Source organism: Eriocheir sinensis, chromosome 57 (assembly GCF_024679095.1).
Source record: "Eriocheir sinensis breed Jianghai 21 chromosome 57, ASM2467909v1, whole genome shotgun sequence".
In the NCBI taxonomy this organism is placed as follows: domain Eukaryota; kingdom Metazoa; phylum Arthropoda; class Malacostraca; order Decapoda; family Varunidae; genus Eriocheir; species Eriocheir sinensis.
This window is the reverse complement of record NC_066565.1, coordinates 2,460,107-2,483,067: the sequence shown is the minus strand read 5'-3', so window position 1 is coordinate 2,483,067 and position 22,961 is coordinate 2,460,107. Positions and strand designations below refer to the sequence as shown.

Below are 22,961 nucleotides of genomic sequence, written 5' to 3'. Positions count from 1 at the left end.
CAGGTGCATAACACGGATATTTGTGTTGGCTGCTGGGGGAACTGGGGTGTGTAGGGAAGGGAAATGAATAGGTGTACTACTAGTTAGTCTTGGTGTGTTGTGACAAGTGAGTGTGTATTTGTTTTCTGAATGAGTCTATTGTACCACAGTCTAAAGTCTGTAGGGGGAGGCTGTTCCAGTCACGTGTGGTGCGTGGAAAGTATGAGTCCGTACATGTGTCAGTGTTTGTGTGATATGTTTGGTATTTTTGGCTGAGTGTGTTACGAGTACGCTGACTGTTTGCGTCCTGTAAGTATGTGTGTGGGTCAATGTCAATGTAAGTGTATGTGATCTTGTACAGAATTTTAAGTGTGTGCTTGTCTGCACATGTGAAGAGGTTACATATTAATCTGTTGTTTGATCTGTGTTATGATGCCTGGTGTTCAAGTTCATTGTTTATAATGAACCGAGCCACCTTGGTGTTGATTAGTGCTAACTTATAAATGTTTGTGTGTGTGTGTAAGGATCCCACACCGTGGAACAACATGCTAGTGTTGGTCTCACAAGTGTGTTGTTCATCAGCGCTTATTTGTCTCTGGCCCTTAAGCCTGTGTCAAGTGAGAACCTATTACCCTGGGACACAGGCAAGTATCTAATGTCTAAGTTAAAAGTGTTTGCTTTCCCAGAAAACCCATTCATCCATCAGCCTGATAGGGTATCAGGACACCTCTCCTCCCGAAATTGATCTTTCTTTCGGCCACCTCTTTTAATTATTTTTTGGGAGCAGCGAGTAGTTGGCTTTTTTTATTATTGTTTTCTTTTTTGGTGCCCTTGAGCTGCCTTTGTTGTAATAAAGGGAAGATGAACAGGTGGTGTGCCATCTGCTTAGGCTGGGCCTATGAATAGAGTAAAAGAGTCAACATTAAGATGGTACAGCAAGACACAGAAGGTAGAGGGAGTAGACTGGCATGTAGGAGACTGGGGGAGCAAGCTGATGTTTAAAGCAAGAACGAGAACCCCGCAGCTAAATGGCAGGAATAGGGAAGGGGGAAATCAGAACTGTAGCTGTAGGACAGGGGAGAAAGAATCGGTGGAACACCTAATAGTAGAATGCAGCAACTATGAGAGGCAGAGAGGGGAGTTATTAGTAGCACCAGGGAGGAGTGGGCTAAGAGGCTGGAGGAGGACACCGGGGCCATCGCACGGTACGTGTTAGATGGAGATGCAGTGCTGGGAAAAAAGGGCACAAATTGTTGAATAAGTGCACGGATAAGCAATGTCAGTAAGTTATTCCAGCAACAAACTGAAAAGTAAAGTGTGATAGTATATTGCAGTGAAGAAAAATTAAGCTACACAGCACAATTGAAAGGAAAAGTGTGGGAATAAACAGGAGAGACGCCTGAGAGGAGGAGGACAGGTCAAAAGAAGAAGAGGAAGAATATTTGTTTACATATCCGCCTAAATGCGTTCCATTTACGGCGCGAAAACCCGGACATGGGTCTGGGTTTATCCCCGTACCTGGTTCCGGGTTTTGTGTCAAATGGAAGATGCTAATAGTTGTACCTTGGGGCTGGGATGGCATGTTCCTCCCTTCTCCTTCGTTGTTTACTTGCAACTCTCAATCAATCAATCAATCAGAATAAATTATAACACAGAAAACACTGACAACCGTCCCGGGGTGGAGACGGAAAATAACCAACAACAAAACCCATGAAAAAAATAATGAAAACCGTCCCGGGGAGGAGACACAAGAATAACCAAACGACAGTCCAAAAATAACCTAAAATAACCACACGTAACAAAAATAAATAAAATAACACAGAAAACACTGACAACCGTACCGGGGTGGAGACGGAAAATAACCAACAACAAAACCCATAAAAAAATAAAATAATGAAAACCGTCCCGGAGTGGAGACGGAAAATAACCAACAACAAAACCCATAAAAAAATAAAATAATGAAAACCGTCCCGGGGAGGAGACACAAGAATAACCAAACGATAGTCCAAAAATAACCAAAAATAACCACACGTATCAAAAATAAATAAAATAACACAGAAAACACTGAAAACCGTACCGGGGTGGAGGCAGACAAAAATAACCAAACCTAAGCCCAAAATAACCTGATTGATTGATTAATTCCATGAAAACACACAAAACAACCTTAAAATAACCTGAAATAACACCACAAACAATAAAAACCGTCCCCACTGAGATGGAGATGGAAAACAACCAAGGAAAACACACTTGAAAAAAATAAAAAAAAATCTGAAAACCGTCCCGAAGCGAAGATAAGCAGAAAAAGCCCCCAAATGACCTCAAATAACACCCAAAATAACCTCAAAACAGCATAAATAACCCTGAAAACCGTCCCTGGGTGTAGATGGCCCCAAAGACCAGCCCAGAGAGAGAGAGTAATGGCGGAGGCGTCTGTTGTCAACCCCGCGCCATTGACTCCCTCCCTCCCCGCACCCTCCTCGGCACTGGTGGGCGGCTTAATCATCACCATCTTCACCATCACCACCTTCATCACCATATGGAGTCCTGGGGGGGTGGGGGGCAGGGGGTGGCCGGGGGGGGGGGTATGGAGTGCTGTCCCCCCTTCCCACCTCGGGGCGTGTTTATTTACCTTGATTTTACCTTAATTTTACCTTTAATTAGTGCCAGGTCAGGTGTGTTAGCGTGCAGGTGTGTTAGGGACAGGTGTGGGGGCAGCAGGTTTGTATCATCGGTAATAACAACACGTTCATGACTGGTTCACCCGGAGCTCACCTGTCAAGCCCCCAGGGGACGACACCTTAATTTTACCTTTAATTAGTGCCAAGTCAGGTGTGTTAGCGTGCAGGTGTGTTGGGGACAGGTGTGGGGGCAGCAGGGTTGTATCATCGGTAATAACAACACGTTCATGACTCGTTCACCCGGAGCTCACCTGTCAAGCCCCAGGGACGACACCTTTAATTTTAGTGCCAAGTCAGGTGTGTTAGCGTGCAGGTGTGTTGGGGACAGGTGTGGGGGCAGCAGGGTTGTATCATCGGTAATAACAACACGTTCATGACTCGTTCACCCGGAGCTCACCTGTCAAGCCCCCAGGGGACGACACCTTAATTTTACCTTTAATTAGTGCCAAGTCAGGTGTGTTAGAGGCGGGTGTAGTGACAGGTGTGGGGGCAGCAGGGTTGTAGCATCAGTAATAACAACACAACTGGTTCACCCGGGGCTCACCTGTCACCCGGAGCTCACCTGTCAAGCCCTCAGGGGACGACACCAAATCAGCGACTACATCACCGCAGCCCATGACAATAACAATAACTCGTTCACCTGTTATTTTACCTTTAATTAGTAGTGCTGTCAAGTTTGTTAGTACAGGTGTGGGTTAACCTGGTAGCTGCGGGGGTCATGTTTCTTAGGTTAGGTTAAGTTAGGTTAGGTTAGGTAAGGTTAGAGGTTAGGTTAGGTTAGGTTAGGGTAGGTTAGGTTAGGGTAGGTTAGGTTAAGTTAGGGTAGGTTAAAGGTTAGGTTAGGTTAGGTTAGGTTAAAGGTTAGGTTAGGTTAGGTTAGGTTAGGTTAGGTTAAGTTAGGTTAGGTTAAAGGTTAGGTTAAGTTAGGTTAGGGTAGGTTAGGTTAAGGGCTAGGTTGGGTTAAGTTAGGGTAGGTTAAAGGTTAGGTTAGGTTAGGTTAGGTTAAAGGTTAGGTTAGGTTAGGTTAAAGGTTAGGTTAAGTTAGGTTAGGTTAAAGGTTAGGTTAAGTTAGGTTAGGGTAGGTTAGGTTAAGGGCTAGGTTGGGTTAGGTTAGGTTAGGTCCTTTTTCTGTCTATCTCCTTTATCTTTATTTTCTTCATTCCTCTGTTCTCCTTTTTCTGTCTGTCTTCTTGATCTTTATTTTCTTCATTCCTCTGTTCTCCTTTTTCTGTCTGTCTCCTTGATCTTTATTTTCTTCATTCCTCTGTTCTCCTTTTTCTGTCTGTCTCCTTTATCTTTTATTTTCTTCATTCCTCTGATCTCCTTTTTCTGTCTGTCCCCTTAATCTTTATTTTCTTCATCTTCCTCTTTTTCTTTCTCTTTCTTGGATTAATTTTTGGTTCCTCTCTTTCTTTCTCTTGGATTAATTTTTGGTTCCTCTCTTTCTTTCTCTTGGATTAATTTTTGGTTCCTCTCTTTCTTTCTCTTGGATTAATTTTTGGTTCCTCTCTCTCTTTCTCTTGGATTAATTTTTGGTTCCTCTCTTTCTTTCTCTTGGATTAATTTTTGGTTCCTCTCTTTCTTTCTCTTGGATTAATTTTTGGTTCCTCTCTTTCTTTCTCTTGGATTAATTTTTGGTTCCTCTCTTTCTTTCTCTTGGATTAATTTTTGGTTACTCTCTTTCTTTCTCTTGGATTAATTTTGGTTCCTCTTTCTTTCTCTTGGATTAATTTTTGGTTCTCTCTTTCTTTCTCTTGGATTAATTTTTGGTTCCTCTCTTTCTTTCTCTTGGATTAATTTTTGGTTCCTCTCTTTCTTTCTCTTGGATTAATTTTTGGTTCCTCTCTTTCTTTCTCTTGGATTAATTTTTGGTTCCTCTCTTTCTTTCTCTTGGATTAATTTTTGGTTCCTCTCTTTCTTTCTCTTGGATTAATTTTTGGTTCCTCTCTTTCTTTCTCTTGGATTAATTTTTGGTTCCTCTCTCTCTTTCTCTTGGATTAATTTTTGGTTCCTCTCTCTCTTTCTCTTGGATTAATTTTTGGTTCCTCTCTTTCTTTCTCTTGGATTAATTTTTGGTTCCTCTCTTTCTTTCTCTTGGATTAATTTTTGGTTCCTCTCTCTCTTTCTCTTGGATTAATTTTTGGTAAGGAGAGGTTATGACTGTCTTGGCAATGGCTGTTTCTCGTCCTTATTTGATTATTCTCTCCAGGCTGTGTGAAAACATGGACGGGATCCTCTCCCTCAAGTGGAACAACCACCTCTCGGTCCTCTTCAACACCCTCTCCTCCCTCTACAAGAAGGTGAGGCAGAGCACTGTCATCATCAGTGGTAGTATTTAATCAGTCGGTCAGGCCATTTGGGTAGCGGGCTTTTTTTTTCACATTTGGTACCCTTTTTTATGACCTTGAACTGACTGTTGTAAAAAAAAGAAATTATTATTATTCTTGTGTGTGTTTAGCCTGGTAGCTGCGGGGACCATGTTTCTTAATGGTCCCTCTAAGCAAGAGTAATGAGAAAAATCATCACTCACGCAAACCATTTCATAATGTATATAAACGCATTTGTGATTAGTTTATGTATCATCTATTTTTGGGGGTTTATATCATGGCAGAAGTTTGGCCCGTCGCTGCTACATGGTAAAGCCACAAATTTGGCCCATCGCTGGTACACGGGAAAGCCACAAATTTGGCCCATCGCTGCTACACGGTAAAGCCACAAATTTGACCCATCGCTGCTACACGGTAAATCCACAAATTTGGCCCATCGCTGCTACACGGTAAATCCACAAATTTGGCCCGTCGCTGGTACATGGTAAAGCCACAAATTTGACCCATCGCTGCTACACGGTAAATCCACAAATTTGGCCCGTCGCTGGTACATGGTAAAGCCACAAATTTGACCCATCGCTGCTACACGGTAAAGCCACAAATTTGGCCCATCGCTGGTACACGGTAAAGCTACAAATTTGGCCCATCGCTGGTACACGGTAAATCCACAAATTTGGTCCATCGCTGCTACACGGTAAAGCCACAAATTTGGCCCATCGCTGCTACACGGTAAAGCCACAAACTTAATCTCCTTAGTTAGTTACCAATGAATACTCGATGGTACTCAATGTAATTCATGGAAAATTTCAGCTGATGAACTGATAAATCACTCATGTAATTCATAACTACAGGGACAGTACACAGGACTTTATTTCATCAGTTTATATGATTTTCATGACTCATATTGACAAGCTGAGAAGTTACCAGCTGACTCTCATTTACCACCAAAAAATAACAGCATGACAAAGCCTTTTAATTCATAACAGTGACCTAATACAATCGAATATGGAGGTGCTATTTTTCCCTATGGTCTAACAGTTCCCATGCTCAGGAAATCATATCTAGTAAACTGTATTTCGCGCGGTCCAAATCTATCCGAGCATTCAAAGCAAATAATAATAACATAACTGATTGCTCTTTCGGACATCTCTTCGGATTCTTTACAGGAGCAGTGAGTATCGGGCTTTTTTCTATTGTTTTCTCTTTTGTGTGTGCCCTTGTGCTGTCTCCTCTCCTGTAAAAAAAAAAGACCTCTATATAAGGGTGTAGAGATGAATGTTAACCACCCATGTGAAATTTGGCGAAGCGAACGGAAAAGTCAGCGGAAAGGAAATGTTGGTGGGCACAGACATCACATCCCTCACTCGTAACCTTCATCTTCCTTCGTTTTTTTTCTTTATCTTCCTCTCTTTCTTTCTCTCTCTTTGGGTGTTTCCTCATTTCTTCCTCTTCCTTTTTATCTACTTTCCTCTTGGTTACTTCTTTATCATCCTTGTCCTCCTTTCTTCTTCTCTTCATCTTATACTTTATCTCTCTCCTCCTTGTCTTCTCTTCTCTATCTTTCTCCTTTCTTCTTCTTGTCATAGTTCTGTATCTTTCCTATCTTCCTCCTTTGCTATCTTTTTCTGTGTTCCTTCTTTTACTATTTTTCTCCTTTTACTCTTCCTCCTTTTTCTATCTCTCCTTTCTTCTTCTCCTCATCTTATACTTTATCTCTCTCCTCCTTGTCTTCTCATAGTTCTGTATCTCTCCTATCTTCCTCCTTTACTATTTTTCTCCTACTCTTCCTCCTTTTCCTATCTCCAGCCTCCCCTCCTAACCTCCCCCTCTCCCACCCAGGACCTGTACAGTGATGTGACCCTCGCCTGCAGCGGCAAGTTCTTCCCCGTGCACAAGCTGGTCCTGTCGGCGTGCAGTGAGTTCTTCGAGGAGCTGTTCCGGCAGACACCATGTTCGCACCCAGTGGTCATCCTCAAGGACGTGTCGGTGGGTGACCTGGAGGCCCTGCTAAGCTACATGTACCTTGGGGAGGCGAATGTGGCACAGAGCGACTTGGCGCGGCTCATTAAGGCAGCGGAGTGTCTGTGCATCAAGGGCTTGGCTGTTCCGGATGAGGGCGGCGATGGCGGCTCATCCGGGACCAGCAAGAGGCGTCACCCGTCGTCCTCGGATGATGCGAGTCACGTCAAGCGGCGGAAGAGCGATTTGCCTTCATCGTCCACAGCGGCGTCTTCAGCGTTGTCGTCCGGGGGTGGTAAAACGGGTACAAGTGGAGCTGGAGGTGGAAGCGTTGGTGGTGGTGGAGCAGCGTCATCGTCCACTCCTCCACCGTCGTCTGCTGGTGATGGGGAGCAGAGGAATGGTGGTGCCCCCCCCTCCCGTCCCTCCCATCGCCACAGTCCGGGTGAAGGGGGGGGAGGGGGGTCCTTGCCTCACGCCACACAGAATTTGGCCGAGGTGAGTGATGTTTCTCTCTCTCTCTCTCTCTCTCTCTCTCTCTCTCTCTCTCTCTGTTACTTCTCTTTTTTTCTTCATCTTCTTCTCTTTCTTTCTCTCTCTTTGCCTGTTTCCTCATTTCTTCCTCTTCCTCTTTCCTCTTGGTTACTTCTTTATCAGCCTTGTCTTCTTATCTTCCTCTCTCTCTTCTTTGTCTTCTCTGTCTCTCTCTTGTCTTCTTCTCTTCATCTTATCCTCTCTCTCTCTCTCTCTCTCTCTCTCTCTCTCTCTCTCTCTCTCTCTCTCTCTCTCTCTCTCTCTCTTGTCTTCTCTTCATCTTATCCTTCTTCTCTCTCTTCTTTGTCTTCTCTGTCTTTCTTCTTTCTTCTTCTTCTTGTCCTCATTTCTGTATCTTTCCTATCTTCCTCCTTTACTATCTTTTGCTATGTTCCTTCTTTTACTCTCTGCCTCCTTCTATTATCTTCCTCTCCCTCCTTTGTCTATCGTCATCATCATCTTCCTTTTCCTATCTTCATCATCATCTTCTATTCACTATCTTCATCATCTGTCTTTCTTTTTCTATCTTTTACTCTTCCTCCTTTTTCTATCTTCCTCTTCCTCCTTTTCCTATCTTCCTCTTCCTCCTTTTCCTATCTTCCTCTTCCTCCTTTCACAATCTTCCTTTATGTCCTTCACCATCATCCTCTCCTCACCCTCCTCTCTCTCTCCTCCTTCACCCTTGACCTGACCTCACCTCACCCTCCAACAGGTCATACTTGAAGATGACTCCCCCATCATGATCAAGGAGGAGGTGGAGCTGCATGAACCCAAGTGCGAGGCGGAGGTGGAGGTGGAAGAGGTGATGATCGAGGATGAGGCCAGCGGAGGAGGTGGAGGAAGAGGCGACTCCGTGGATTGCGATAATGACCCTTCGTCGCGCGTTGGTGGTTCCTCGCTGTCCTTCACCTCCCCCGGGCTGAATTCCGACGACGGGGCGGGGGAGGGGGACGGCGGCGGGGGCGGGGTGTCGCTCTATGACCCCCAGACCCAGGCCCTTGCAGCGACGCACCCAAACAGCGGCATCCTCTCTGACCTCATGGTGTCGGGAATGGCCGGTCCCTCGGTGCCAGGGGTGGGTATGTGTGTATGGGTGATGGGGTATAGGGTATGAGGTGTGTGGGTGATGGATATGGGGTGAATAAGGAGATAGTGGCGAGGGTATAGCTGAATGGTATGGTTAGGTAAGCTTAGGTAAGGTTAGGTTAGGTTAAGTTTGGTTAGGTAAGGATAGGTTAGGTTAGGTTAGGTTAGGTTAGGTTAGATAAGGTTAGGTTAGGTAAGGTAAGGTTAGGTAAGGATAAGTTAGGTTAGGTAAGGTTAGGTTAGGTTAGGTTAGGCTAGATTAGGTTAGGTTAGATAAGGATAGGTAAGGTTAGGTTAGGTTAGGTTTGGTAAGGTAAGGTTAGGTAAGGATAGGCTAGTTAAGGTTAGGTAAGTTTAGGTTAGGTTAGGTTAGGTTAAGTTAGGGTTAGGTTAGATAAGGTTAGGTTAGGTTAGGTAACGTAAGATTAGGTAAGGTTAGGTTAGGTTAAGTTAGGGTTAAGTTAGATTAGGTAAGTTTAGGTAAGGTTAGGTAAGGTTAGGTTAGGTTAGGTTAGGTAAGGTTAGGTTAGGTAAGGATAGGTTAGGTAAGGTAAGGTTTGGTTAAATTAAGTTAGGTAAGGTTAGGGTCAGACATATAGTTTTTCCATTATTACTACTACTACTACTACTACTACTACTACTACTACCACTACTACTACTACTACTACTACTACTACTACTCCTATGACTCTAAGCACAATCACCCTCTTGCAGGACCTGGGCGGATGGGACTCAATGGGCGCCTTCCCCCTTGAGGCTCTCCAATCCGAGGACTCAAGATCATCGCAAACACTGGTGAGTACCCTGTGTGTGTGTGTGTGTGTGTGTGTGTGTGTGTGTTAAATGGAGTCTGAAGAAGTATGTGTGTGTGTGTGTGTATGTGTGTGTGTATTTACCTAGTTGTGTATTACCTAGGATGATATGTGTGTGTGTGTGTGTGTGTGTGTGTGTGTGAAAAAGTAAGATGAAGAATAGCTTAGTAAGGGAGGAAGAGGGAGTTGAATAAGAAGGGTGAGTAACAGGGATTAGAATAAGGGAGAAAGAATATAGGAGGAAGGGAGGGAGAGGAGAATTCAGTAAAGCAAGGGAGAGAAAGAGAATTGGAGGAGTGAGGGAGAAGGAAGGAAGGGAGAGAAAGAGAAATGGAGGAGAATGAGGGAGAAGGAAGGAAGGGAGAGAAAGAGAAATGGAGGAAAGTGAGGGAGAAGGAAGGAAGGGAGAGAAAGAGAAATGGAGGAGTGAGGGAGAAGGAAGGAAGGGAGAGAAAGAGAAATGGAGGAAAGTGAGGGAGAAGGAAGGAAGGGAGAGAAAGAGAAATGGAGGAGAATGAGGGAGAAGGGAGGAAGAGGAAAGTTTAGTAAAGCAAGGGAGAGAAAGAGAACTGGAGGAGAGTGAGGGAGAAGGGAGAGAGAGAGAAGGAAGGGAGGAAGAGGAAAGTTTAGTAAAGGGAGGGAGAGAAAGAGAACTGGAGGAGAGTGAGGGAGAAGGGAGAGAGAGAGAAGTAAAGGGAGGAAGAGGAGAATTCAGTAAAGCAAGGGAGAGTAAGAGAAATGGAGGAGAGTGAGGGAGAAGGGAGAGAGAGAGAGAAGGAAGGGAGGAGAAGGATAATTGAATAAAGATGATTAACATAGAGATGGAAAGAGAGGAGATGAGAGGAAGATAACAGGATTGAAATGAAGAGGAGGAGGATGAAGAAGAAGAAGAAGAAGAAGAAGAAGAAGAAGAAGAAGTAGAAGAAGAAGAAGAAGAAGAAGAGGAGGAGGAAAAAGCTAAGTAAGGATACAAATGTGGAGGAATATAAAAAAAAAAAATGGAGGAAGAAGAAGAGGAGGAGGAGGAGGAAGAGGGAGGAAAGACAGGGAAATGGAGGAGGAGGAGGAGGTAAGAGATAGGAAGAGATAAGGAAGGAAGGAAAAAGACTTAGAGAGAGAGAGAGAGAGAGAGAGTGTGTGTGTGTGTGTGTGTGTGTGTGTGTGTGTGTGTGTGTGTATCTTGCAAACATATTATATCTTATCAAACCATCTATTACAAAACACCATTACTAAGAAAAGGAAGGGAAGGGAAAGGAACGGAACGGAACGGAAGGGAAAGGAAAGGAAAGGAAAGGAAACGAAGGGAACGGAACGGAAGGGAAGGGAAAGGAACGGAAGGGAAAGGAAAGGAAGGGAACAGAATGGAACGGAACGTAATGGAAGGGAAAGGAACAGAACGGAACGGAACGGAATGGAAGGAAACGGAGCATACCAAACATACCCTGTTCAGCCCATACCCATCACCCATACACCCCATACCATATACCCCATGACCTTGTACCCAGTTCCTCCCATACCCCATACCCCATACCCACCCGAGGGACCCACCATGAGGTCAGAGAGGATGTCCTGCCCCATCGTCGGAAGATAGAGGAAGTAGAAGATGAGATAAAAATTAAGGAGAAAGACACAGGGAAGAGAGAGGAAGAAGAAGAAGAAGAAGGGAGATAGAGAAGAGGGGAAGAGGAAGATAAAGAGAGAGAGAAGGAAGAGAAGACGAGAAAGACAGAAATAACCAAGAGGAAAGATGATAAAAGGGAAGAAGAAGAAGGGAAGAGAAATGAAAGAAAGGAAGAAGGAAAAAAAAAAGAGAGATTTGAAGCAGATAGAGAGAGAGAGAGAGAGAGAGAGAGAGAGAGAGAGAGAGAGAGAGAGAACGATATCACTCACCTCGGCCAAATTCTATGTGGCGTGTAAGGCTTGGACCCCCACCCCACCCCCTCCCCCTCCCCCTTCTCTCGGACTGTGGCGATGGGAGATACAGGAGGGACACCACCACCACCACCACCACCACCACCACCACCACCATCATCACCACCATCACCACCAGACGACGGTTGCGATGTAAGGTTTCAACTGACCCCGTTTCGAACACACATAAAGTTTGTGAACGGACGAGGTGGAAATTGTCCGAACGGAAGAGCGAGGAAGCAGGAGATCGAAGGGAGGGTTGGGTTGAAGCGGAAGATAACGTCACTTATACTTTCTATCCTCTCCTCAATCTGCATCGTCAATTAAGACACGGACGAATGAATCCAGATGTTGAATCCGTTATCCCCACCACCAGGGACTCAAGACACTAAAATATATATAAACAACAATAAACCAGAAGCCGAAATATTGAAAACAAACAAAATGTGTCTCGTAACTTTCATCCTCACACACCCAACACGACACAACAAAGGAAGGAGTGTGAGTTAAACGCATCCTACATTAGTGCTGGTGTGTGTGTGTGTGTGTGTGTGTGTGTGTGTGTGTCTTGGGTGAGGGCGGTGGTGATGTGCTGTGTGGGGAGGGAGGGAAAATGAAAGGAAGGGAGCGAAGAAAGAAAGGAGAAATGAAGGGAAAGAGGGAAAGAAAAGGGAAGGGAACCAAGGAGGAGAAAGAAAAGTGAAGGGAAGGAATGCTTAACCCGGTAGCAGCGACGGGCCAAATTTGTGGCTTTACCGTGTAGCAGCGACGGGCTAAATTTGTGGCTTTACCGTGTAGCAGCGATGGGCCAAATTTGTGGCTTTACCATATAGCAGCGATGGGCCAAATTTGTAGCTTTACCATGTAGCAGCGACGGGCCAGATTTGTAGCTTTACCGTGTAGCAGCGACGGGCTAAATTTGTGGCTTTACCGTGTAGCAGCGACGGGCCAAATTTGTGGCTTTACCGTGTAGCAGCGACGGGCCAAATTTGTGGCTTTACCGTGTAGCAGTGACGGGCCAGATTTGTGGCTTTACCGTGTAGCAGCAATGGGCTAAATTTGTGGCTTTACCGTGTAGCAGCGACGGGCCAAATTTGTAGCTTTACCGTGTAGCAGCGACGGGCCAGATTTGTAGCTTTACCATGTAGCAGCGATGGGCTAAATTTGTGGCTTTACCGTGTAGCAGCGACGGGCCAAATTTATGGCTTTACCGTGTAGCAGCGACGGGCCAAATTTGTGCCATGATATAAACCCCCAAAATAGATGATACATAAACTGATCACAAATGCGTTGATATATATTATGAAATGGTTTGTGTGAGTGATGATTTTTTCTCATTTTTCTCGCTTGGGGGGACCATTAAGAAACATGATCCCCGCTGCTACCGGGTTAAGATCTGTCCTGCGCAGCCTTCCATGCCTCACTCCCTACATGACCTGCGGCTGCTCTTGTCACACACGTTTTCTAATAACTTTCACACCTCTGGAATACCACAGGAAAGACTGCAGAGATCAAAATCAGTGTGAAAATACCAATGAAATGTTGATGGTGGTAGAGTAATGCAATGATGAAATGTGGAAATACGGGTCATGGGGGGGCCGAAATCCGTCCGTTAGAAGGTTGATATGCCTCTCTATTACTGATCCTAAGGGGGCTCCGTTTGTATGTTAACTGTGGTGAGCTTTGGGTGTTGGGATGCCGTGGACCACTCCAGCGCTTGAGGGCACCCACACACACACACTTCATGGCTATCTTCACACTTATTTGCATCTCTCCAGTCTTTCTGCTGTTATCCAGGAGGTCCGAATGTTGCTGACAGACATAGATGACAATACTAGTCCAGCTGCTTACATGTGAAAATCTTTATCGAGGAAACTTATGAGGAAAGATCAAGAGAAGGAAGGGAACTAAAGAAGGAAAGGGAAGGAAGGAAGGGTGGCAGGGGAGGTTAAATGGGGGAGGGGGTGGGGAAAGGGAGGGGGCAGACATGACACCCCCCACCCCACCCCCAGTGCCCCCCCTCCTGGCGAGTGTGTGATGGTGGTGTTGCCTATTCTAGGGCGTGCGTGGCGGCAGCAGCTTTGGGCGGGAGGGTTGCGGCGGCGGCGGCGGAGGCGGCTTGGCTGTCGCGGCGTCGGAGGGGGCGGCGCACCCCTGCCTGCTGTGCCAGAAGCGATTCAGCAGCCGCCAGGATTTGCGACGGCATGTACGAACACACACAGGGGAGCGGCCGTACCAATGCCCGCTGTGCCCTCACCGCGCGGCACTCAAGGGGAACATAAAGAAACACATCACGGCGGTTCATCGCGACGCCAGCACCGCCAACGCCGCCGTCGCAAACGCGCTAGACGGGTTTGACGCCACGAGATCGTCCGCCACGGATCTCGACGCATGTTCGCTGGCACCCCACGGCGGCTCCTACGCAGTCCCGAACCACCACCCCGCCCCCCATGGCACCCTCGATGACTGGTCCGCGCACGCCCACACGCCACCTAAGGGCCCCTAGACGCCTGACCTGACCCTTGACCTGCCCCTATGTCGTTATTCCTTCTCTTGGTTCGTCATTTATCGCGCCATCCTTATTCCTCTTCCTTGTATTGATTTATTGTTCCTTTCTTCTTCATCCTCCTTCCTTATGTCCTTATCCTTCTCTCGTTCTTTTTCCCTTCTTTCTAATCCTGTTTCTCTCTTTGTTCCTATTCCTCTATTTCCTTCTGTTCTTCCTCCTCCTCCTCCTCCTCCTTTTGTTCTTTCTGTCTATATTTATTTTCTTCCCTTCGTTCTGCTTCCCCTGTTTCTCTTTTCGGTCTTCTGCTCCTATTTCTCTCTGTCCTTATTCCTCCTCCTCCTCCTCCTTTTGTTCTTTCTGTCTATATTTATTTTCTTCCCTTCGTTCTGCTTCCCCTGTTTCTCTTTTCGCTCTTCTGCTCCTATTTCTCTCTGTCCTTATTCCTCCTCCTCCTCCTCCTCCTCCTCCTGTTGTTTCTTTATCTGTCTCAATTTTACAAGCTCACAGGGTTGTTGATGTGTTGCGTTTGGGTGTGTTGCGAGGGAGGACTCTGCTTTGCGTGTGTGCGTGTGTGTTACCTAGTCAGCGTGTATGTGTGTGTGTTTGGAGGGGAGTGTTGAAAAGGTGACCTGATTTTTGTATACAGTCCAGTGTGTGTGTGTGTGTGTGTGTGTGTGTGTGTGATGTTAAGCAAGTGGAGAGTTTTTTTAATTTACGGTAAAGTTGCATAAGGGAGAGAAGTTGCAGGAGTGTTTATTAAGAAAGAAATATTATACTAAAGACAGAGTTTTAATTTATGGGAGACTCGTATAGAGGGAAAAAAACATAAATAAATAAACACGAAAGGAATATTATATGGATGGAATGTTAGCTTTAGTATGTGTGTGTCTGTGTGTGTGTGTGTGTGTGTGTGTGTGTAAGAAAACGATAATGAAAAGCTTACCCTAGTTTATACATATTCGTCGGCGGATGTAAACAAAACAAAAGCTGGATTAAGGAGACGAAAAATGACCATGTTTTCGTAACGTTCGTATAAATCAACGTAAATAAACAGTGACGACATAGCCGGTGAAGACCCACACACTCACGTCCCAGCATACCGACCACGCCTTCCGCTGCGAGTGTGGGCGAAGGAGTTTGCCGGAAGAACGTAAGATCGAGACGTAGAGGCCGACCACTCGTAAGAAAAACCACAACATTACGAAACGGCTCGGAAAATGACACACTGAAACAGTCGTATGGAAATCGTTAAAGTGTTACGTGTTCTCTCTCTCTCTCTCTCTCTCTCTCTCTCTCTCTCTCTCTCTCTCTCTCTCTCTCTCTCTCTGTGTCTGGAATATGCCATGCCCCGTGACCGAACGTTTAAGATGTCTAACAGAAAAAGAAGAACGATATTATATGAGTGAAGTACGTATAGGAAAAGCCAAAAAAGGACTTGCGATCTTACGTAGCGTACTCGTAATGAAAACAACAATCTTACAACACACATCTTTAACCGTGTAGCAGCGACGGGCCAAATTTGTGCCATGATATAAACCCCCCCAAAAATAGATGATGCATAAACTGATCACAAATGCTTTGATATATATTATGAAATGGTTTGTGTGAGCGATGATTTTTTCTCATTTTTCTCGCTTCGAGGGACCATTAAGAAACATGATCCCTGCAGGTACCGGGTTAACTATCGTGTGAATCGTATGAAAACCGGCGAGTGAAGAACACGGAAACTTGCGTCTTAATATCGAACTGGAGAAGCAAACATGACCGCACCAGGAAAAACAAACTACGCAAGGGTGGGGAAGTGGGGGAGGGGGACGGGACTGAGGCTGGAGGAGGACTGGGGCTGGGACGTGGGGTGAAGAGAAGGAGGGATGGTGTTTTTAGGGTGTTGGGTGAGGTGCGCACTGTCATTTTCGTAAACGGTCAAACGGAAGGAACAGCAAAATGAAGAACTCGGAATCTTGTGTCTAAAATATCGAACTGGGGAAGGAAACATAACTGGTCTTATTCGTAAACAGTCAAACAGAAGGAACGGCAGAAATGAAGAACTCGGAATCTTGTGTCTAAAATATCGAACTGGGGAAGGAAACACGACCGGTCTTATTCGTAAACAGTCAAACAGAAGGAACGGCAGAAATGAAGAACTCGGAATCTTGTGTCTAAATATTGAACTGGGGAAGCAAACACGACCGGTCTTATTCGTAAACAGTCAAACAGAAGGAACAGCAAAATTAAGAACTCGAAAACTTGTGTCTAAAATATCGAACTGGGGAAGGAAACACGACCGGGCTTATTCGTAAACAGTCAAACAGAAGGAACGGCAGAAATGAAGAACTCGGAATCTTGTGTCTAAAATATCGAACTGGGGAAGGAAACACGACCGGTCTTATTCGTAAACAGTCAAACAGAAGGAACGGCAAAATGAAGAACTGGGAATCTTGTGTCTAAAATATCGAACTGGGGAAGGAAACACGACCGGTCTTATTCGTAAACAGTCAAACAGAAGGAACGGCAGAAATGAAGAACTCGGAATCTTGTGTCTAAATATCGAACTGGGGAAGGAAACACGACCGGTCTTATTCGTAAACAGTCAAACAGAAGGAACGGCAGAAATGAAGAACTCAGAATCTTGCGTCTAAATATCGAACTGGGGAAGGAAACACGACCGGTCTTATTCGTAAACAGTCAAACAGAAGGAACGGCAGAAATGAAGAACTCGGAATCTTGTGTCTAAATATCGAACTGGGGAAGGAAACACGACTGGTCTTATTCGTAAACAGTCAAACGGAACAGGAAAATGAAGAACTCGTAAACTTGTGTCTAAAATATCGAACTGGGGAAGGAAACACGACTGGTCTTATTCGTAAACAGTCAAACAGAAGGAACAGCAGAAATGAAGAACTCGGAATCTTGTGTCTAAAATATCGAACTGGGGAAGGAAACACGACCGGTCTTATTCGTAAACAGTCAAACAGAAGGAACAGCAAAATGAAGAACTCGTAAACTTGTGTCTAAAATATCGAACTGGGGAAGGAAACACGACCGGGCTTATTCGTAAACAGTCAAACGGAACAGGAAAATGAAGAACTCGTAAACTTGTGTCTAAATATCGAACTGGGGAAGGAAACACGACCGGTCTTATTCGTAAACAGTCGAACGGAAGGAACGGCAAATTGCGGAATACGAAAACTCGCGATTAAAGACCAAACCGAAACGAATACCACCTCGCCATCTTATACGTAAATTGTAAGAGGGAAGGAAAGCAAAGGATATCGTGTGTTCGGCATTACGTATGAAGGAACTGACTATTTTTTATTTATTTATTTATTTATTTAACAGCTAGGGAGACAGTTCAAAGGCGTAAAGAAAAATATATATAAAAAAAAAAGCCTGCTACTTGCCACCACTATAGACAACTCAACCGTATCCGTTCCTGCGTCGATATTATGTATACTCTGTGAAACGGGTTGAAGACATGTACATAGGGAGAGGAGGAAGAAGGAGGAGGAGGAGGAGGAGGAGGAGGAGAAGTAAAAAATGATATATGGTCTACTTGTTTCATTTTCTTGAGTGAGTGACGTAATTTTGTGGTGACGGTGGTGATGGTGGTGGTGGTAGGGGGGTAGGGAGGGGGGGGTAGGGGGGGTAGTAGGCAGGTAAGGGGTCCAGGTATACACTAACGAGACACAGGTAATTGTTCTTGGGGTGTGAATGTGATTTTTTTTTTTTTTTTTTTTTTTAACAACAAAGAAAACGGGTCAAGGGCAACAAAAAGTATATAAAAAAAAAAAAAAATAGGCCCGCTACTCACCGCTCCTACATCCCCCCCCCCCTCAAAACCACAAACCCCCAAAAAAGTCCCTACCATACTGTGAAGATACTTTTTTGAGCTCCTGTACATACATAAGTGACTATACAGATTCCATTGGGTGTCGGAGGAGGTGATGGTAACCGTGTGCCTCGTCCATAAAGAAGGTGGTGAGTGTGGTGAGTCAGAGTCAGCTGAGTGGTGGGAGCGAGAGGCGGAAGATGAAGAAGAGGAAGCGGAAGAGGATGAAATGGTGGCACAAAAAACCGGGTCACCCCTTCGCCAGGTCAACGCTCCCCAAGGCAGGTTCACCCAGACTGTCGTACTCAGCCGGTCATATTTCCCGACTTCCTACCCCAAAAAACTGTCTTCTGGGCGCTGATAACGAAACTCATTTATAGTTATCGTTAAAAGAGTTAAATCCCGATGCTTCTTGGCAATAGTTAGCCGTCTGAAACCGGTAAATATTCTGCTCTGAGTACAACAGTCTGGCAGTGGTGGGTTCATCCCCTTAGGCCCTCAGCCCCTCAGTGTCAGCCTCGGAGTCTTGGTCAGCTTGTACGCGCCTTCCCATTTTTTATTTTTTATTTTTTATGGTAAACATCTCAAGGGAAAAAGAAAATGATAATGAGAAACGGCCCACAAATCGTTGCTCCCATGAAGAGAGTTGAGAGGAGCGGGTAAACGAGAGGTCAGTTTTTGGAAGAGAGGCGTCCTGATGCGCTCCTCTTTAGTAAACACGCTACGCTTGGAGAAAATAATTACTGAGTCGAGATACGAGAACTATATATAGGCTTTTTTTTTTAAGTGCGTTTAGACTTTATAAGCAAATTGTAAAAGTGCGTTAGTTTGTACGTATCATTTAATTTAGTCCGCACGCCACGCTTGGAGAAAATAATTGCTGAGTCGAGATGCGAAAACTATATATAGGCTTTTTTTTTTTTTAAGTGCGTTTAGACTTTATAAGCGAATTGTAAAAGTGCGTTAGTTTGTACGTATCATTTCATTTAGTCCGCACGCCACGCTTGGAGAAAATAATTGCTAAGTCGAGATGCGAAAACTATATATAGGCTTTTTTACTTTTTTTTAGTGCGTTCAGAGTTTATAAGCGAATTGTAAAAGTGCGTTAGTTTGTACGTATCATTTAATTTAGTCCACACACACACGCAAGGAAAAATAATTACTGAGTCGAGATGCGAAAACTTTATATAGGCTTTTTTTTTTTAAGTGCGTTTAGACTTTATAAGCGAATTGTAAAAGTGCGTTAGTTTGTACGTATCATTTAATTTAGTCCGCACGCCACGCTTGGAAAAATAATTACCGAGTCGAGATGCGAAAACTATATATAGGCTTTTTTTTTTTTTTTTTTTTTTTAAGTGCGTTTAGACTTTATAAGCGAATTGTAAAAGTGCGTTAGTTTGTACGTATCATTTAATTTAGTCTGCACGCCACGCTTGGAGAAAATAATTGCTGAGTCGAGATGCGAAAACTATATATAGGCTTTTTTTTTTTTTTAAGTGCGTTTAGACTTTATAACCGAATTGTAAAAGTGCGTTAGTTTGTACGTGTCATTTCATTTAGTCCGCACGCCACGCTCGGAGAAAATAATTGCTAAGTCGAGATGCGAAAACAATATATAGGCTTTATTTTTTTTAAGTGCGTTTAGACTTTATAAGCGAATTGTAAAAGTGCGTTAGTTTGTACGTATCATTACATTTAGTCCACACACACACGCTAGGAGAAAATAATTGCTAAGTCGAGATGCGAAAACTATATATAGGCTTTTTTTTTTTTTTTTAAGTGCGTTTAGACTTTATAAGCGAATTGTAAAAGTGCGTTAGTTTGTACGTATCATTTAATTTAGTCCACACACACACGCTAGGAGAAAATAATTGCTAAGTCGAGATGCGAAAACTATATATAGGCTTTTTTTTTTTTTTTAAGTGCGTTTAGACTTTATAAGCGAATTGTAAAAGTGCGTTAGTTTGTACGTATCATTACATTTAGTGCGCACGCTACGCTCGGAGAAAATAATTGCTGAGTTGAGATGCGAAAACTATATATAGGCTTTTTTTTTTTTTTTAAGTGCGTTTAGACTTTATAACCGAATTGTAAAAGTGCGTTAGTTTGTACGTATCATTTCATTTAGTCCACACACACACGCTAGGGAAAATAATTACTGAGTCAAGATACGAGAATTGAATATAGGCTGGTTTTTTTATTGCATTCGAACTTTAAGCAAACTGTAAAAGTGCGTTAGTTTGTACGTATCATTTAATTTAGTCCACACGCTACGCTCAGAGGAAATAATTACCAAGTCGAGATACAAGAACTAAATATCTATAGGGTGTTTTTTTGTGTGTGTTCAGACTTTTAGCGAATTGTAAAAGTGCGTTAGTTTGTACGTATCATTTCATTTAGTCCGCACACTACGCTCGGAGAAAATAATTACTGAGTCGCGATACAAGAACTAAATATCTATAGGGTGTTTTTTGTGTGTGTTCAGATTTTTAGCGAATTGTAAAAGTGCGTTAGTTTGTACGTATCATTACATTTAGTCCACACACACACGCTAGGGAAAATAATTACTGAGTCGAGATACGAGAATTGAATATAGGCTGTTTTTTTATTGCATTCGAACTTTAAGCAAACTGTAAAAGTGCGTTAGTTTGTACGTATCATTACATTTAGTCCGCACACTACGCTCGGAGAAAATAATTACCGAGTCGCAATACAAGAACTAAATATCTATAGGGTGTTTTTTTGTGTGTGTGCAGATTTTTAGCGAATTGTAAAAGTGCGTTAGTTTGTACGTATCATTTCATTTAGTCCACACACACACACGCTAGGGAAAATAATTACTGAGTCAAGATACGAGAATTGAATATAGGCTGTTTTTTTATTGCATTCGAACTTTAAGCAAACTGTAAAAGTGCGTTAGTTTGTACGTATCATTACATTTAGTCCACACGCTACGCTCGGAGAAAATAATTACAGTCAAGATACGAGAACTAAATATCTATAGGGTGTTTTTTTGTGTGTGTTCAGATTTTTAGCGAATTGTAAAAGTGCGTTAGTTTGTACATATCATTTAATTTAGTCCGCACACTACGCTCGGAGAAAATAATTACAGTCAAGATACGACAACTAAATATCTATAGGGTGTTTTTTGTGTGTGTGCAGATTTTTTGCGAATTGTAAAAGTGCGTTAGTTTGTACGTATCATTTCATTTAGTACGCACACTACGCTCGGAGAAAATAATTACAGTCAAGATACGAGAACTAAATATCTATAGGGTGTTTTTTTGTGTGTGTCCAGATTTTTAGCGAATTGTAAAAGTGCGTTAGTTTGTACGTATCATTTCGTTTAGTCCGCACGCCAAGAGGAATGAGGTAAAAAATAAAGGTAGAGGCGAGAGCACGTGCTATACAGGTGTGCGAGACAGAGGCACTCATCTCGGTACGGTACGCCCCGCCCCCCCTTGAGTCTGTGGTGGCAGAGGACTCATCAACCCTTAGACAGCGGCAGTGTTTGACGAGTGACCCACCCCCCTTCCACACACACCCCTTTTTTTTTTTACAACAAAGGAGACAGCTCAAGGGCAATAAAAAGTGCAAAAAAAAAAAAAAGCCCGCTACTCACCGCTCCCCTAAGTCAATTGTCTACGTATAGTCACTGCCAACCTTAGGACCGCAGCATATATATAGTTTCGCCACATAAGAGGTGTTTTAATCTGGTAGCAGCGACGGGGCAAATTTGTGGCTTTACCGTGTAGCAGCGACGGGCCAAATTTGTGGCTTTACCGTGTAGCAGCGACGGGCCAAATTTGTGGCTTTACCGTGTAGCAGCGACGGGCCAAATTTGTGGCTTTACCGTGTAGCAGCGACGGGCCAAATTTGTGGCTTTACCGTGTAGCAGCGACGGGCCAGATTTGTGCCACGATTTAAACCCCCCAAAATAGATGATGCATAAACTGATCACAAATGCTTCGACATATATTATGAAATGGTTTGCGTGAGCGATGATTTTTTCTCATTTTTCTCGCTTAGAGGGACCATTAAGAAACACGATCCCCGCTGCTACCAGGTTAACTCTCGTCTGTATATAGATTCTACCGCAGTCTGGAAGTGTTATATTTCCGCCATACGAACCTGACTGACTGAATTTAGGACCGCCCATATCGCGTTCCACCGCCGTCTACGCGTTCGCCCGACAAAGATCCATTGTGACATCCGAGTTACCGCAGTTTGCATTTCTCTACTAAGTGGGTCGGCGCGCACAAGCTGGCGATGACGTCCTGGCTAACAGAATCACAGAAGCCTTAGCATGACACAGCAAGCGGAAAGGCTGATATTTGAATGACAGACAAGGTAAACAGTGGAGATATGGATGAAGCAGAAGAAGTGTAGGAAGAGTAGGGAATGTTGACGTAGATGAAGGGAGACTAGGGAGGTATGGAGGACAGACAAGGAGGTAGGTATTGGAGATATGGATGAAGCAGAAGAAGTATAGGAAGAGTAGGCAATGTTGACGCAGATGAAGGGAGACTAAGGTAAGAGGCAGCTTGTGTGAGGGTGATATGGAGGAAGGGAGAGTAGGAAATGGCCTTGGTTGAGTAGATGATGGAGAGGCAGAGAAAGGAGGAGAATTAGAGTAAGGAACAGCCTATATGATGAAGATTGATGGTAGATGAAGTTAGACAGTGGAAGTAGATGATGGAGGGGATGAGGGTTAGGCCTTGCTAGAGGAACCAAAGATAGAAATAGACAAGATGATGTAGATTAAAAAAATGAAGTTAAACAATGGAAGTAGATGATCGAGGGGACTAGGGTTTAAAAATGGGGAACCAAAGATAGAAATGGACAGAGATGATATAGATTAGGACACACATAATAGAAGGGATACAGAGGAAAGAGAAGGAGTAGAATAGGACTAAAAGATATCACTATTTGAGAAGGCAATGGAGATAGAGACAAACAGAGACAACACAGGCTTAGGACAAGAAAAAACAGTGGATATAGAGCTGAATAGAGATGGTACAGGTTTAGGACATAAGATAAGGGTGATAACCAGAGTAGCGCTAAAAGATATCATTATTTGAGAAGGCAATGGAGATAGAGACAAACAGAGACAACACAGGCTTAGGACAAGAATAACCAGTCAATATAGAGCTGAATAGAGATACTACAGGTTTAGGACATAAGATAAGGGTGATAACCAGAATAGCACTAAAAGATATCATTATTTAAGGAGGCAATGGAGATAGAGACAAACAGAGACAACACAGGCTTAGGACAAGAATAAACAGTGGATATAGAGCTCAATAGAGATAGTAGAGGTTTAGGACATAAGATAAG

The 22,961-nt window shown here is 43.9% G+C and overlaps 1 protein-coding gene across 8 annotated transcripts in view; it reads left to right on the top strand.

Annotated features, from left to right (window-relative positions):
- The first annotated feature begins 2,350 nt into the window (after nt 1-2,350).
- LOC126984539 (longitudinals lacking protein, isoforms A/B/D/L-like) overlaps nt 2,351-22,961 on the top strand; it is a 37,400-nt gene continuing 16,789 nt past the window's right edge. For 3 of the 8 annotated variants that reach the window (XM_050838261.1, XM_050838255.1, XM_050838254.1), the window contains exons 1-5: nt 2,351-2,465; nt 4,867-4,957; nt 6,824-7,441; nt 8,190-8,552; nt 9,278-9,358. In XM_050838261.1, the coding sequence (XP_050694218.1) occupies nt 4,880-4,957; nt 6,824-7,441; nt 8,190-8,552; nt 9,278-9,358 (1,140 nt within the window). In that variant the 5' untranslated portion in view covers nt 2,351-2,465; nt 4,867-4,879. Of the gene's footprint in view, nt 2,466-4,866; nt 4,958-6,823; nt 7,442-8,189; nt 8,553-9,277; nt 9,359-13,345; nt 16,260-17,767; nt 17,906-22,961 lie in introns of those variants that run through there. The other 5 variants (XM_050838253.1, XM_050838257.1, XM_050838256.1 and 2 more) reach the window with 5 other exon arrangements.